The sequence below is a fragment of the Mesocricetus auratus genome, unplaced genomic scaffold (genome assembly GCF_017639785.1).
Source record: "Mesocricetus auratus isolate SY011 unplaced genomic scaffold, BCM_Maur_2.0 Super-Scaffold_100046, whole genome shotgun sequence".
Lineage (NCBI taxonomy): Eukaryota > Metazoa > Chordata > Mammalia > Rodentia > Cricetidae > Mesocricetus > Mesocricetus auratus.
In genome coordinates this window covers 790,030-804,322 of record NW_024429223.1, presented here as the reverse complement: position 1 = coordinate 804,322, position 14,293 = coordinate 790,030, and the positions used below count along the sequence as shown (strand labels likewise).

General features: G+C 43.5%; 1 protein-coding gene across 1 annotated transcript; it reads left to right on the top strand.

Annotated features, from left to right (window-relative positions):
- Nucleotides 1–922: 922 nt before the first annotated feature.
- LOC101838792 (hereditary hemochromatosis protein homolog) lies at nucleotides 923–14,217 on the top strand. Its single transcript, XM_040735438.1, is given in 5 exon segments — nucleotides 923–1,265; nucleotides 11,556–11,816; nucleotides 12,035–12,310; nucleotides 13,729–14,036; nucleotides 14,038–14,217. Coding segments are annotated over 5 exon segments (1,158 nt in total). The 5' UTR covers nucleotides 923–1,132.
- The last annotated feature ends 76 nt before the right edge of the window (nucleotides 14,218–14,293 follow it).

Genomic DNA, 14,293 nt, shown 5'->3' with positions numbered 1-14,293 from the left:
CACAGAGATCAGACCAACAACCAGGAAACCTGCATGGGACTCACCTAGACTCTCTGCATATATATTACAGTTGTGTTACTTGGTCTGTTTGTGGGACTCCTAACAGTGGGAACACAGGCTGTCTCTGATTCTTTTATAGGCTTGTGGTACCCTACCCCTCAAGCTTGGTTGCCTTGCTTAGCTTTAATTACAAGGGGAGGTGTTTAGTCTTACTGCAACTTGATATGCCATGTTTCATAAATAGCCGTGGGAGGCCTCCCCTTTTCTGAATAGAAATGAAGGAAAAGTGGATGATAGCAGGCAAAAGGGAAGTAGCAGAGAGGGACTTAGAGGAGGAGAGTAGGCAGGGAAACTATGGCCAGGATGTAAAATGAATGGAAAAATATATAAATAAGTAAAAAATTTAAAGTGCTGAAATTAAAGTTTGCACCACCACCCTTAGTACTTTAGTTTCTAAACTAGTTGAGGCATTATATGAACTTCCCTAGCCTCTCTTCTGGCTACGGTCTCTCCTTACTTTATTTCTCTGCTTTAAAAATTCTTAAGTCCAGTCTGGACAGCAATGGGTGGTGAGCTCAGCCCTAGAAGCTAAACTCAATCCAGGCAATGCCACAGCTGAAACCAAAGATCAAACAGCAGTCACTTAAATTGTTTCAAAATTTCCACTCTCCTTCACTTTATTAATTCTCAGTAAGTGATTAACTTGGAGCATACATCATTTGTTTTTGTATCTGCACAAGGGGGATTCCAAGCAGGAATTTCCTGGGTCCTGCATGAGCATGTGTAAGTACTTAAGGGGGTTGTTGGAATGTGGATAAGGGCAGTGGAAAACAAATACCACATTTCTGCTTGATGGGTTTATACATATTCCAGACTCCTGGTTATAACATAAGGAATAAACCTTCCTGCTTATTGCATAGAGTGCAGTGAATATCTCTGAAAGAACACTGAAATTATCTCTGGGAAAGAAGTACAGGATTTGAATTAGGGCTGTCTGACCCCACAGCATCTTCACCACACCAGCAACTCTGCTTCCACTGAACTCCAGACTGCACCAGCTGCCCTCCCACCAGCCCAGCTGTTGTCATCCTGGGCTGGGTGGAACTAGGAAGAGAAGTCTGTCTGACTTTGAATGTGCAAATTGAATTCAGATGACTCAGAAAGGCGAATGAAGATGATGTTGACCCTGGAGCCCAGAGTTCTATTCCTAACCCAGGTGTTGCTACACTATCTGTTCCTGGAGGGTTTATTGGACACCTGCTCAGGTGAGCACTGGGCAGGGAGAGAGAACTTGCTATGTCTCTGTGATGGGGGTATAGCATGAGGGAACTTGGGTTATCTGTTTGTGGGGTGTGAATATGTGTCTCTGTGTGTCTGTGTATGCTGTATGTGAGTCTGTGTAATCTGTGGCATGTGTATGGTGTGTCTGTGTGTCTGTGTTGTGTGTATGTGTGTGTGTGTGTATGTGTGGCTGTATGTGTCGATGTGTGCATGTGTGTGTCTGTGTGTCTGTGTATATATGTTGTGTGGTTCTGCATGGTCTGTGTGTGTGTGTGTGTCTGTGTCTGTGTGCTTGTCTTTGTGTGTATATGTACATGTTTATTTTTGTGTATGCATTTCTATGTTAGTGTGTGTGTATATTACTGTGCATGTGTTTCTGTGTGACTGCGTGTCTGTCTTTCTGTGTGTGCCTGTGTGTTTCCATGTGTATTTGGGTCTGAGTTTCTGGGCATTGTGTGTTTTTACGTGTATCTATGTGCTGTGTGTCTGTGCGTGTCTATGTGTGTCTCTGTATGTATGTGTCCTTGTGCGTGTCTATGTGTGTATGTGTCCTTGTGCGTGTCTCTGTGTGTATGTGTCCTTGTGCGTGTCTATGTGTACATGTCGGTGTGTCTGTGCATCTGTTCCTCTGTGTGTAAATGTGTGTATTATCTAGTTGAGTCCCTGGAAACATGCTTGTCTGGTAGCCACTTGGAGGAGCATTAGTGTCACTGTGGCTCGGGGAGGATCTGGTAGCCACTTGGAGGAGCATTAGTGTCACTGTGGCTCGGGGAGGATCTGGTAGCCACTTGGAGAAGCATTAGTGTCACTGTGGCTCGGGGAGGAATTGCCCTGGCTCTCCTAGCACAGCGGTATGACCGCAGACTCCTGGAAACCTGGTGGGGGTAGGATGGCCAATGGTTTTCCAGAGCTGGAAGCTCCACCCCTCCTAATAAACTATATAAGCTCTGCATCCTGCTAAGTTTGATTTTCACCCTAGCAGAGGCAGCCACTCTCCTGGATTTTCCCCTGCCAATAAATCTCTTGCGTGAGGTTTGTTGTTCCAACTTTGTTTTGCCAGAGTAGAGCAGAACCGAGAGCAGAGCAGAGCTGTAAACCCTTGTACTTGAGCATAATTGTCACACTTGCATTAAGGAAACCTTTCCCAGAGCAAAGGCTGCAACCCTTTGCTGGGGAAACAGAGGTTAGACTCTGAGCCACGCTCAAGGATTGGTTGGATTTCATGCTCAGGAATTGGTGGGATTTCAAGTCCTGAATTTGGTTAGGGGCTCTGGTCTCAGGCACAGGCTGTTGGTTCACTGGCCCTTTCTACCCTACAATGATAACTACAGCCCAGGGAGGCATTGGGTCCCCAGAAACGTCAATTATGACTCCTCTGAGGTACTTGCTCCAGCATTAGACCAGCCTTGGAAAGTCTGGTCCTATACAAGGAAACAGAAATAAATTCTATTTTCCTTTCATGAAAGCCAGATACTTTAAAATAAACCTTGTTTTGATGTACGTTAAAGCCAATTTTATGGAATTGTTAATCAATACCCTAGAAAGTTTAATATCATATGTATTACTCCTGAGTATTTTCATAATTTTTGTATACCTTAAGCAACATACTCAGACTTTTTAACTCAAAAATTTTGTTATCCATTTTAAGCATTTCCATTTATTTATTATAAATTCTTGTTTATTTTTATAATTTTTATTCATTAAAGTATTTTTCTGTTAACCTTAGTAACATTTTCATTATTAAATACGATATCTTTTTATAGTCACATAGGTACAGTTCTCCTTTATTACTCTAAGGTAGAAAGACAACAATTAACATAGAAGATAGGGCAGAAGCCCTTTACTGGACCTTTAAAAAACTCATTTGCTTATTCGTTTGTATTTAAAGAGACTGTAGAGGCCAAATGCATCTTTAAAATTTTTTAAATGATTGCATTTAGATGTATAGATTTTTCATATTTAAAGGTTCAGACACAAGTCATTCTAAACTAAAGCAACTGTCAATTAGGAAAAGTGTGTAGCTCAGTAGAAGCAATCACTTCTTCACACATTAAGACCCAACAGAGTGACCTCAGCAGCTCTTCTGTGGCAGCAGCTGCAATTGTCCTTTGACATTTGCTGTGGTTGTTCAACTCAAAGACACAGCTCTCTTTGTTAGTACAGTTAAGCCCAGAGTGGAAAGACCACTGACCCAACTAATAAAGCAAGCAATTGATGAAAGCAAGCTTTTCTATTCATGTAGATGGGCTGTCCCTCCCTAAAGGCAGAGATCAAGAGATCAGCCTTGTACTTGGGTAACGTAAGCGTTTTTATAGTTACGGAGTAAGGATTTGACAGGCAAATACATGGGTTTATGTTAACAAACATAAGCATAAAAAGTTGGTCATAATAACATCCTGAAACAAAGACAAGGTTGTAAAGTGGTCATAGCAAGGTAGTCATAGCAAGGAGGTCATAACAAGTTTGGCATAACCTTTGGAAACGAAAGAATGGTTGCTGTTTCATGGAAGAGTCAGTATAAAACCATGTATTTAAATTACAGATGGGGGGTAGCCCTATCATTGAGAAACAGATTAATCATAAATAGGAATGAACCTAGTTTGTCTTTACTATAAGATGGCTTTTAAGCCTAAGATCAAGGCAGGCTGATTCATCAGTATGTTTGTGTATACATTGTGTAAAAATGATCAAAAATACAACAAAACATTAAAATCACAACATAAACATATTTTCAGTTCAGGGAAACTGAGCTATTGGGGAGTTGAGAGAACATAGGTTTGGAAAGATGAAGACTAGAGCAGGTGTCAGGTCCATAGAAAATTCCATTTCCCCAAATTCTGGTGCTTAGACAAAGGTCCCTCAAGAACTTCTGAAGGCAATTCCCCTCTACAAAATGAACCATTTCTCTATCACTTGTAGATGGGATAAATGGCTGTCTGTGGTGCCTATTACCATATCAAAGCACATGGTGGCCTCTGGACTCCCTCAGAATCCAAACTGCCTGTTATATACTTCAGAGCCAATGTTAACAGCCTAGCTCTTCTCACTCTTCTCTGCTACTCCCCTCCCCTAGCTCATGGCTTCCCTTCTGCAAGCTCATTCTCCTTACAACGCTGTGATGATTTTGGCTGTAATCCCCCTTTGCCCACACTTTTTGTCTGCAACTCTCTGTCTCCCTCCTCAGCCTCTCTCTGATCTCTGATACTTTCCCATCCCCCTCCATGCTCTGTTTTTGCTTTTCTCATAGCCAGGTTCAGTTGGATGACCATGTTCAGCCTGCTACTTTCTCTCTTTTCTCTGGCTGTCTACTCTCTCATGTCTCCAATAAAAATCTCCCCCCTTAACCACATCATGGAGCAGTCATGTCAACAGTTTATACATCCTGTGCCAAAAGCCAGGATGATTTTTGCACCCAATTCCAAGAGGCTCAGCTTCTCCTATCTGAGCCGAACCACTGACCTGACACTCGTAAATTATGGATTATTTGGGTTTCTTTTGCTGGCTTCGGCCATCCATATTTTTTGCCTACAGAGTCTACCTCTTCAGCTACTTCTTCCCATTACCTGCTCTCTCCTGGTATTTGGGTGAGTGTCATCTCAAAGCTCCCTTCTTTGTCTCTGTTGGCTCCAGGAGCCTACTATTACTCCAGCCTCTTACTCTGACTCTATAAATGTGACACTGGTGAACTAGGCAGCTTCTCTTGCCCTACTTAGCCTCTATCACATGCCAAGGGGTGAATCTCAGTTGTGATTTGGGATTGTTCTCTCTGGCGAGTCTCTCAGTCCACTTGGAGGATGCCCTGGATTGAAATTCCATCACCAGGACACTTACCTTTCTCTTTTCCATCCTCGCTCTACTTCCCCACATGCCTCAGTTTTCTCCTGGAGTGTACTGAAATCCTTCCTCTGACTAAGTTCCTGTTTGTGACCTTCCCCCTCCTTCCCTAATGGATTCCTCTTTAAATTCACAGATATCATTATGTCTTAATGCAAACGGCTTAGCCTCAATACAGCTCAATCAATAGCCAAAGACGGTACACCTGACTTCCAAATTCTTGCAGATTTAACAACTTCTGCCACTGCACAAATGACTCAAAGAGTCTCTTATCTCTAAATTTTCTCTCCTCTCCACTCTCAAGAATCTCTTATCTCTGAACCTTCTTTGTTATTCTTGATACTCCCTCCTCAATCGCTAAACTCATTTTCACAGAGAGTCACATATCTTTGGGGTATGGATATGTTTAAAATTGTTTTTTGCTGTTTCACTCCTTAAAAAGATGGTTCTGCCATTCCCTTCTTATGCTCCCTCTACAGACTTGTGGATGCTTGTTTAAAAGCTTCCTCCACAATCTCTGTCTTGGGACAGGCAGGACACCTGGCTGTGACAAGGACAAGAGAAAAGTGGAACAGTCCAGGAAAAAGTACTATGTGATTTAAGGCAGCTAAAAAATAAGCTAGTCTCAGCAGTGATCATTACTGCTTAACTCATGTTTCTCTTCGTGGTTTTATTTAACTCTCTAAATACCTGCCTCATCTCATCTCCCTAAAACTTTTGCTAAAGTATGAACTTTATCTAAAGATTTGATAAGACTATTTGGTAAACTCTTGTTATTTCAGGATTTGTAAAGTCACTGGACCTGGTTTAAAAATCTGTAAAATCAGTAACAGAAAGGTAGCTTAAAACTTGTAACAAAAGATTTATATTTTAATAATCTATACATAGGTGTGGTGGATTAAATGAGAAACGTCCCCATAGACTCATAGATTTTAATGTTTGCTCATCAAGGAATGGCACTATTTGAAAGGGTTAGGTTGTGTGGCATTGTTGGAGAAAGTGTGCCACTGGAAGATGGGCTTTGAGGTTTCAAAATCCCAAGACAGACCCAGTGGTTCTCCCTCTTCGTGCTGCCTGTGGGCCTGGATGTAGAACTCTTAGCTTCCCCAGCACCATGTCTGACTATTCCATGCCACACTTCTTGCCATGTTGACAATGAACTAAACCTCTGTAACTGTGAACAAGTCCCAATCAAATGCTTTGCTTTGTGAGAGTTGTCATGGGCATGGTGTCTCTTTATAGCAACAGAAAACTGACTATGTTAATAGGTAATCTTAATTTGCTGCCATTTGTTTGTATGTAGCTTGGATTCAAGTCTTGTTTTGTATATCTATGTCTATATCTATATCTATATCTATCTGTCTGTCTGTCTGTATGTATGTATATATAGATAGATAGTTTAGATAGTTTAGTGTGTGGCAGCCAAAGACTTAATTGTGCCCTGTATGACAAACAAAAACTGATGACTTCTGCTCCCGATGAAGTCATGGAGGGTACCAAGGAGGAGCCTAGAGTAACTGTCCAGGTAGCAGGTAAGTCTCTGTCATTTTAATTGATACAGTGGCCATTTGGATTCTACTTCCTGCTCAATGTATTCTCAGATATGTGAGGAGGCTTATGGTAAACAGCAGTTTTATCATTCTAACAACAGCAAGCAGCCAGTTCCTCCACAAAGGCTGCAGCTGCCTGGTCAGTCCTTTTCAGATGTAAGAATCAGGTCTTGCTTTTGAGGGTCTCCAGGTCTTCTGCTGAGAAAGGCAGACTGGAAGACAGATTTTCCTTGCTCAGGGGCTTCACACTGAAAGGAATAAACTCACAAAACAGCTTTCCATGTAAAATTAGACACAAATAATCATTGCTACTATTGCTAACTCAATGTTTACTGTCTATTAACTTTATTTAAAAGAGTTTGATTTCGATGGCTGCTTTCAGTAATCAACCCCTGTGCCTTCATAGTAAATGCTTTGGGAAAGTTTATAAAAGCTATGAGGGTCTAAGGAAGTGGTTTATGTATGTGAAAATGAGATTTAAAGTGATGATGCACAGATGATGCAAAGACTTCAAAAGTTAATCAGTGGAGTCCTTATAAGTTCTTAGTTAGTCATGGTAAAGCACTAGCTGCCAGTATAGTCACAGGCTCCAAATTTTAAGTTTCCTTTGGTTGCTTTCTAAATATAGAATTAAAAGTGCTTATCAATGTGATGAAAATATCTCTTCTTACAGACACGTGTTAAATGACTTTTTTACTCTGAGGATATCAGTGCAGGTTACAGACAGCAGTCATGTTAATGTATGCGAAATTTGTATCTCTCTCACTTCTTTTATAAACTTCAAAAAATTCATGCAACTCAGGGAGTTCCTGTCTACTGCCTGTCCTTGGGGGTGGACTGTCTCCTTCACCTGATGTTGGGATTCCTTCCACCTCCCCGACTACAAGGACTGCAGACCTGGAAGTTGCAAGTGTATATCCAAGATAAAGATTTTTCCCAAGGCTTCTATCCCTAGTCTACACCAGTCCCAGCAGACGTCCACTCAGCTGATAGACACCATCCAGAGAGCAACTATGGGCTGCAAACTGCTCCAAAACAGCTTTCATCATTCCAACCTCAGGTGGAACTGCAAAACTAGCAAGCTCTGGACTTGCTGAAAGCCCATGTAAACCAGAGACAGAGTTCTTCTGACATAATTTCCTCAGGTCACCTGCTGTTGCCTACCGGTTTAAGACCCCACTTTGGACCAGCATTCCAGACTGCTACAGAGCAGGCTGGACTTCGCTAGTTTCAGGTTGTCCTGCAGAACTTGGGCAGTGAAGCAGATGTCCCCTGCCCTATTTCCTGCTTTTGAATGGCATTCCAACTCCCTGATCCTTGACAATGATATGCTAATTTTATCTGAGAACCAATCACAGAAAAGATTAGGTTGCCACTTATCAGAGGATAGGAGAAAGAGTTACCTCCCAAGGCTCTCTAAGGAACGCTACCATTTCAGTCTTAAGTTCAATCTTGTGTCCATCAACTCTTGGGCAGTTTGTTCTCCTGTTCCCTGTCACAGAGCCAGAGGGCCTGTGTGACTCAGGAAAGGGGTTGAGTACAGGCCTAGGGAAAACTTGCTTGAGTCTCAAGTGAATGGATCAAACTCCACACTCCATAGTCAGCATCCCAGCTTGTACCTAGTCAGATGGGACCACCTGGAAACAGCAGCCACTCTGTTTTCACCCAGAGGGATCATTAGCACAGTTAGTATCCAAGTTTGAGGTGACAAAATCTGATGTATGGAAATTAAGAGGTTGCGTGAGTTAGTGGAAGGTTTCAGGGCAGGGCAGGACGCTGCACCAAGGAGCATGTTGCTCCCTGCACAGCTGCCATGTTTCCACCCCACCTCTCTTTTTCTCCACTGTCAAATCCCCTGCTGTAATAAAGGAAAATGCAGAAAGAAAATAAGCAGGTGTTTTTGCTCAAAATGATTTGTCCCTGGGCCCAGGCCCCTCCATCTTCCACAAATAAAGAGCAAAAGGCTTTAACAAAGGACTTAATGACCCTGCATGTGACGAAAGAGGAGGGGCTGTTGGCTCCACTAGAAGAATAGGAGCCATTTCAGGGAATTTTAAGACAGTCTCATCAAAAAAGGAAACTTCCTCCTCATCTACTGAGGCAATGTGAAGCAAAAAATATTAATTCGATAGTTGACACTGGTTCCTTGTTCTCAGGTTATTCATTGCTATTTTTAAATTTTTCATTTTAAACCTTTGTCCCCATGTGTTTTTTTTGTAGTAAACCAACTGTATTTACTGTAGTGTTGACTACAATTTGTTCCATTTTATATTTTGGATCTAAACAACCTCCTATTAAACTCCACAGTGCAAACACAATGATATGAAACTCATATCATCCTTGTAGGTGGCATCCTGTCTTTAAACTTGCACTTATACTTTCCCAGGTTTTTAAGGTTACAGAACCTTCTTCATGGAGCCAAGGTCAGATTTTTGGAGTGAAATTAAAGAGCTTCCCTAAGCATTTTAGCAAAACAATACAAAAATAGGAGCAGAAGCAAACTATTACAGAGTTTGAGACCACCAAAAGAAAACCATAGATTCAATACAAGCATTATTTAAAATTTTATTGATTCCTGCTGTCAGGACAGCAGTCTCTGAGTCAAAACATGAGACTTCCACGAAAAGGAGGATGAGGGAAAGATTTCCAAAGATGAAAACCGCATGAAGACCTTGCATATAATAAGTGAAGGCTGTTCTACTCTGCCAAGACTAGGTAGTCAAGGCCACCTCAAAACGGTACTTAGATGTATGCATAAGCAGAAAACAGAAGCCAAAAAGCAGTTAGTCATAGCATAACAAGTAGGTGGTTATGGCTGTACATTTCTGGGTGGGGATCACAGAGTCAGGGTTACTGGGAACATGTCTTCCAGGGACTGGAGTCAGAGACAAATGGCTAGTGGACATAGCCTAACATAAAATGGAGTGTCTTAATGTGCTGTCTGGTTTTATGTTAACTTGACACAAGCTAGAGATATCTGAAAGCAGGGAACCTCAGGTGAGAAAATGCTTTCATCAGATACATCTATAAGGCATTTTCTTAACTAGTGATTGATGGGGGGAGCTAGCCCACTGTGGGTGGTACCATTCCTTAGCCAGTGAGTGGTCTGAGGGTCTATAAGAAAGCAGGATGAGCAAGCCAAGAGGAGCAAGCCAATAAACAGCATCCCCTCCATGGCCTCTGCATTAGCGCCTGCTGCAATTCCTGTCCTGACTTCATTCAGTGATTAACAGCACTACAGAAGTGTACACCAAATAAACCCTTTCTTCTCCAACTTGCTTTTTGATCATAGTGTTTCATCACATCAATGTTTCTAACTAAGAAGTTTAGACATCACAAAATGAAGTGTCTAAGGAAAAAATGCCATTTAGAATGCAGTTGCCCTACGTTTTACACCTGGGTGGTCCACTTCTTCCTATTTTTAATTTTTAACTAGTTAATTAATTTTCCATTTTCATATGAGCCGTTATTCTGACTCGTTTTAATCTATATACTTATCCTGTCTCTACTCACTTTTAAATGATTTCTCAGATATCCATGCCCCACATCTGGGTGCCACTTGAACCAAACTTGCAGGAATGAGAGCCTCAAATGGCAAGGTGTCAAGTGTGAGGACCAGGGATGAGAGGCAGAAAAATGGGAGCTAAGTAAGACAAGGGTGGTGGTTGATGCCTTATGCCAATCAAGTTCATTAAGATGCACAACATCTTATAGACTATTTGCCCCATAAAAACAGCAAAGGTTGGCAGAGAGCTAAGTCAGACCACATTAGAGCAAAAGAACAAAGGATACTGCAGACTGTACTCACGCTAGCACTGATAACCACAGCAAAGAGGGAAGAGCTCAATCCTCAGAGACTGCAACCTCAACTCCCCTGAGGCACTGGCTCCAGTGTCAGACAGACCAGCCTTGCCAATCCTCTCCTGGACAAGGAAACATAATCAAAGTTCCCTTTGTCCTTCCATCAGGGCATCTGAGAAAGTCTTGTATCAGTCCTGGCTCCTCACACTATTATAGTAGCCATGTCTCTCTCCCACTATGGCGATGAAGGGGACTTAGGGCAAGTGACGGGACCAAGTGAAGGGGCAGTGTGGAGGAAGGGTGTGCACAGGAGAATACAGGCACATGTAGGCAGGAAGGCAGGAAGAAGTTAAGGGGCAGCCAAATTATTTGGAGGGGCCTCCCACAGTCCATGTTCTGCTAGATTTTAGTTAAGATTGCTTATCTATTTGGAAGATTAAACCAATCAACATCAGAAACCAGTGACGCCCAGTTTAGTTTTCTCAGTGGCAAATTTTTACGGTTTTATTTGGTTGTCTCTGATGGTTTCTCACTCTGTGGGAACTCTAGACCCTGTCATCTTCCTGCTTCAGCCACTCAAGTGCACGTGCCAACACCCATAAGTACAAGTTCATTTCTCTTGCATTTGTTAATGTATTTTTATGTGCATAGATATATTGTGTACACATGACTGTGCAACTCCTGTATGCAGTGCCCTCAGATACCAGAAGAGGGTGTCAGATTTCCTTGAGCTGGTGTTATAGGTGGTTGTGAACCACCATGTGAGTGCTGGGAATCCAATACCTTTTCTCTTCTAGAGCAGCTGGTGTTCTTAACCACTAAGCTATCTCTCCAGCCCTTAGATTAATTCCTTAAATACTTGAGAGACCTTGACAATTTTTTCATAATTCCTCTTTCAGTTCAATGATTTTCTATTTTTTTGTTCTCTTTACCTATTTAATTGTTTTGTTACATTTTTTTTGTTTATTTATTTGGGAGCACAGTTCATGCTCTTCATATCCACCTATGATACACTGAGGCAGGGAATATCCTGGTTTAAACCTCTCAAGGCAGAGCTGACTATGGGAACCCATGAACTTGTCTCCCCAGGGCTCCACACTCTTCACTATGATCTCACGGTCATTTCTGAGGAGGGCTCTGGGATGATCCAGATCATCGCTAATGCATACTTTGATGACAAGCTCTTCCTGCGCTACAAGGGGGACAGCAGGTGTGCAGAGGCTTTAAGGCCCAGGACCAAGGGACACGCTGGAGCTGAGACCTGGGCAAGAGAGACTGAGGGCCTGTGGAAGGAGGAGCAACTGGGAGAGATGCTGGCTGAGGTCACAAGACAGATAGGCCAAGACAGGGGTAAGTGGACAGAGTTCATACAGATTCAGCCCTGGCTCCTGGAGTCAGGGTGTGGGCAGGGTGTGGCTAAGCTGATGAGCCAACCAGTCCCTTTCCTAAGTAACACAGGAACCCCATATTTTGGTGGGTCACAGGATGCACCCTACATGCCCTGAACCCCATTGGGAGCTGAGTTCCAGGAACGAGAAGGTGACAGGTCCCTTCCTGATGTGGACCAGGCCCTCACACCATCCAGGTGACCTTTGGCTGTGAGCTTCAGGGAAACGGGAGTACTGGAGGCTTTTGGTACCTGGGCTATGATGGGCAGGACTCCCTCACCTTTGACCAGAAGACTTCCACTTGGAAAATGGCCGTGCCCTCCACCCAGCAGACCAAGACCTTCTGGGAGATATGTGCACCCAGAGCTGCTCAAGTTAAGACTTTCTTGGAGGACACATGTCCTGCTCATCTCCAGAGACATCTAGCTTCCTTGAAGAACTTTCTGCTGGATTCAGGTACTGACCATCATCAGGGTTGTTTCCCAGGACCCAGGGGAACAATCATGGGGCCAAGTGGCTCTTTTCCATGGTACTTCTGGGAGTCTGGGTTCTCACTGGTGTGTACAATCATGGCATAGTCTAAGGTGGTGTCTGGAAGTTTGAGGTGTAGGGTCTCCTCCAGAGCCATTGCTGGGTTGCTCAGACAGAAAAGGAGGGTTTCCCAGATGTTGCCTGGATCTCACACAAAGCAGTTACATGCAGAAGAAACAGGCTTCCTCTTTCCAATAGCTTCCTTCTCTGGTGGGGAGGTTGACATGAAGGAGGGTAGAGAACTAGATGGGAATGGCTGAGTTCAGAGCCACCCCTTATGGGGAGTTAAAATAGAAGAGGATCTGAACCATGGTCTGTGCTGCAGATTCTAATACAAGCTTCCCATATCCTGTGGCCTGATAAAGGTCCTTTCTCTGCTCTTTAGCTCTTACTTTTAGAAAGGTAACATGGTGGTTTAGAATAATTGTAAGTCCAATTTAGGGGATCCAATGCTCTCTGCTCAGTTTTCAGGTCACTAGATGTGTGCATGGTACACATACATTCCTGCAGGCAAAACATTCGTATACATGAAGTAAATGCACCTAAAATATTTAAAAGATCAAGTTTTTAAAGACAGAGTCTCATGATATCCTTTACTCCTACATACCTACTTCCTGCCTCTACCTGTCTAGTGCTATGACTATGATACATATCACCCACTCTGGTACCTGAAATGTGAGGATTATAGCTTTGACTATGCCAGGCAGTGGTGGCACATGCTTTTAATACCAGCACTCGGGAGGCAGAGGCAGGCAGATCTCTGTGAGTTCCAGGCCGGGCTGGACTGACGACCTGAAAAACAATACAGAGAAACCCTATTTCGTAAAACCAAAAAAAAAAAAAACTTTGGCTATGTATTGAGGGAAAATAAGAGTGTATCCTGGGACATCTGTGGAAGAAGGAAGACAGGAAGAAGACACTGATCACCAGTGTTGTCTTGGGCCAGCTGCAGAACCCAAGAATGAGGATATCAGTCAGCTGACTGTATTTAGAGAGTCCCTCCCTAGAGATTGGGGAGCTGGCTCTGTCACAGAAAAGTGGTGAATCCCACCAAGGTTTGATTTGTAGGGCCCTTAACACTGAGACACTGGCTTCTTGGTGCCTGTTCATCTAAGCCCTGTGTTAGAAAAAGGAACTGCTGAATCTTGACAATAGGGACACCATAGATTCTCATCATCTGAGTGTAAGAGAGGGATGAACCCTAAAGAGCATCATTGGAGCTGAGCCTCAGCCTCCCACGGTCCTCTGAGATGAGGGTGGAGGCGAATATGAACTTCTGGGAGACACTCCATGCTGAGATTGAGAGGCACTCACCCTCACTGACTCACTTCATCTTCTCTCAGGGCCCCCAAAGGTGAAAGTGACCAGCAGGAGGTACCCAGTGGGCAGGATCACCCTGACATGCTGGGCTTTTAATCTGTATCCTCCTGTGGCTACCCTGGTATGGCTTCAGCATGGGAAGCCAGTACAGCAGCAGATATTTGGACCTCGAACCATCCTGCCCAGCGGTGACCAGACCTACCAGACCTGGGTGTCTATTTGGGTTCTTCCTGGACAGGAGCCAGAGTTCACTTGCCGCCTGATGCACCACAGCAAAATCATTGAGGCCCCTGCTTTCCTTGGTGAGAAAACGTGACAGCCATCCACAACAGGGTGTGGGAGGCAAAGTGAGGGAGAGCCTGTGGATCACAATCACTAAAGCTTTCTTGGTGCCCTCCAGGACATCAAGCCAGGAAAACTGGAGGCGCCACCAGCTCTGCCTCAGCTCTGGTGGCTTCTGCTCTTTGTACCATGTTGGCGTTTCTACCAATTGCCTAGAGCAGCAAGAATGAGCAATACAGCAAGAGACAAGGTGAGCATCCCTGCAGGGTGGGGGATTGGGTAACAAGAGTGGTGAGCATCCCTGCA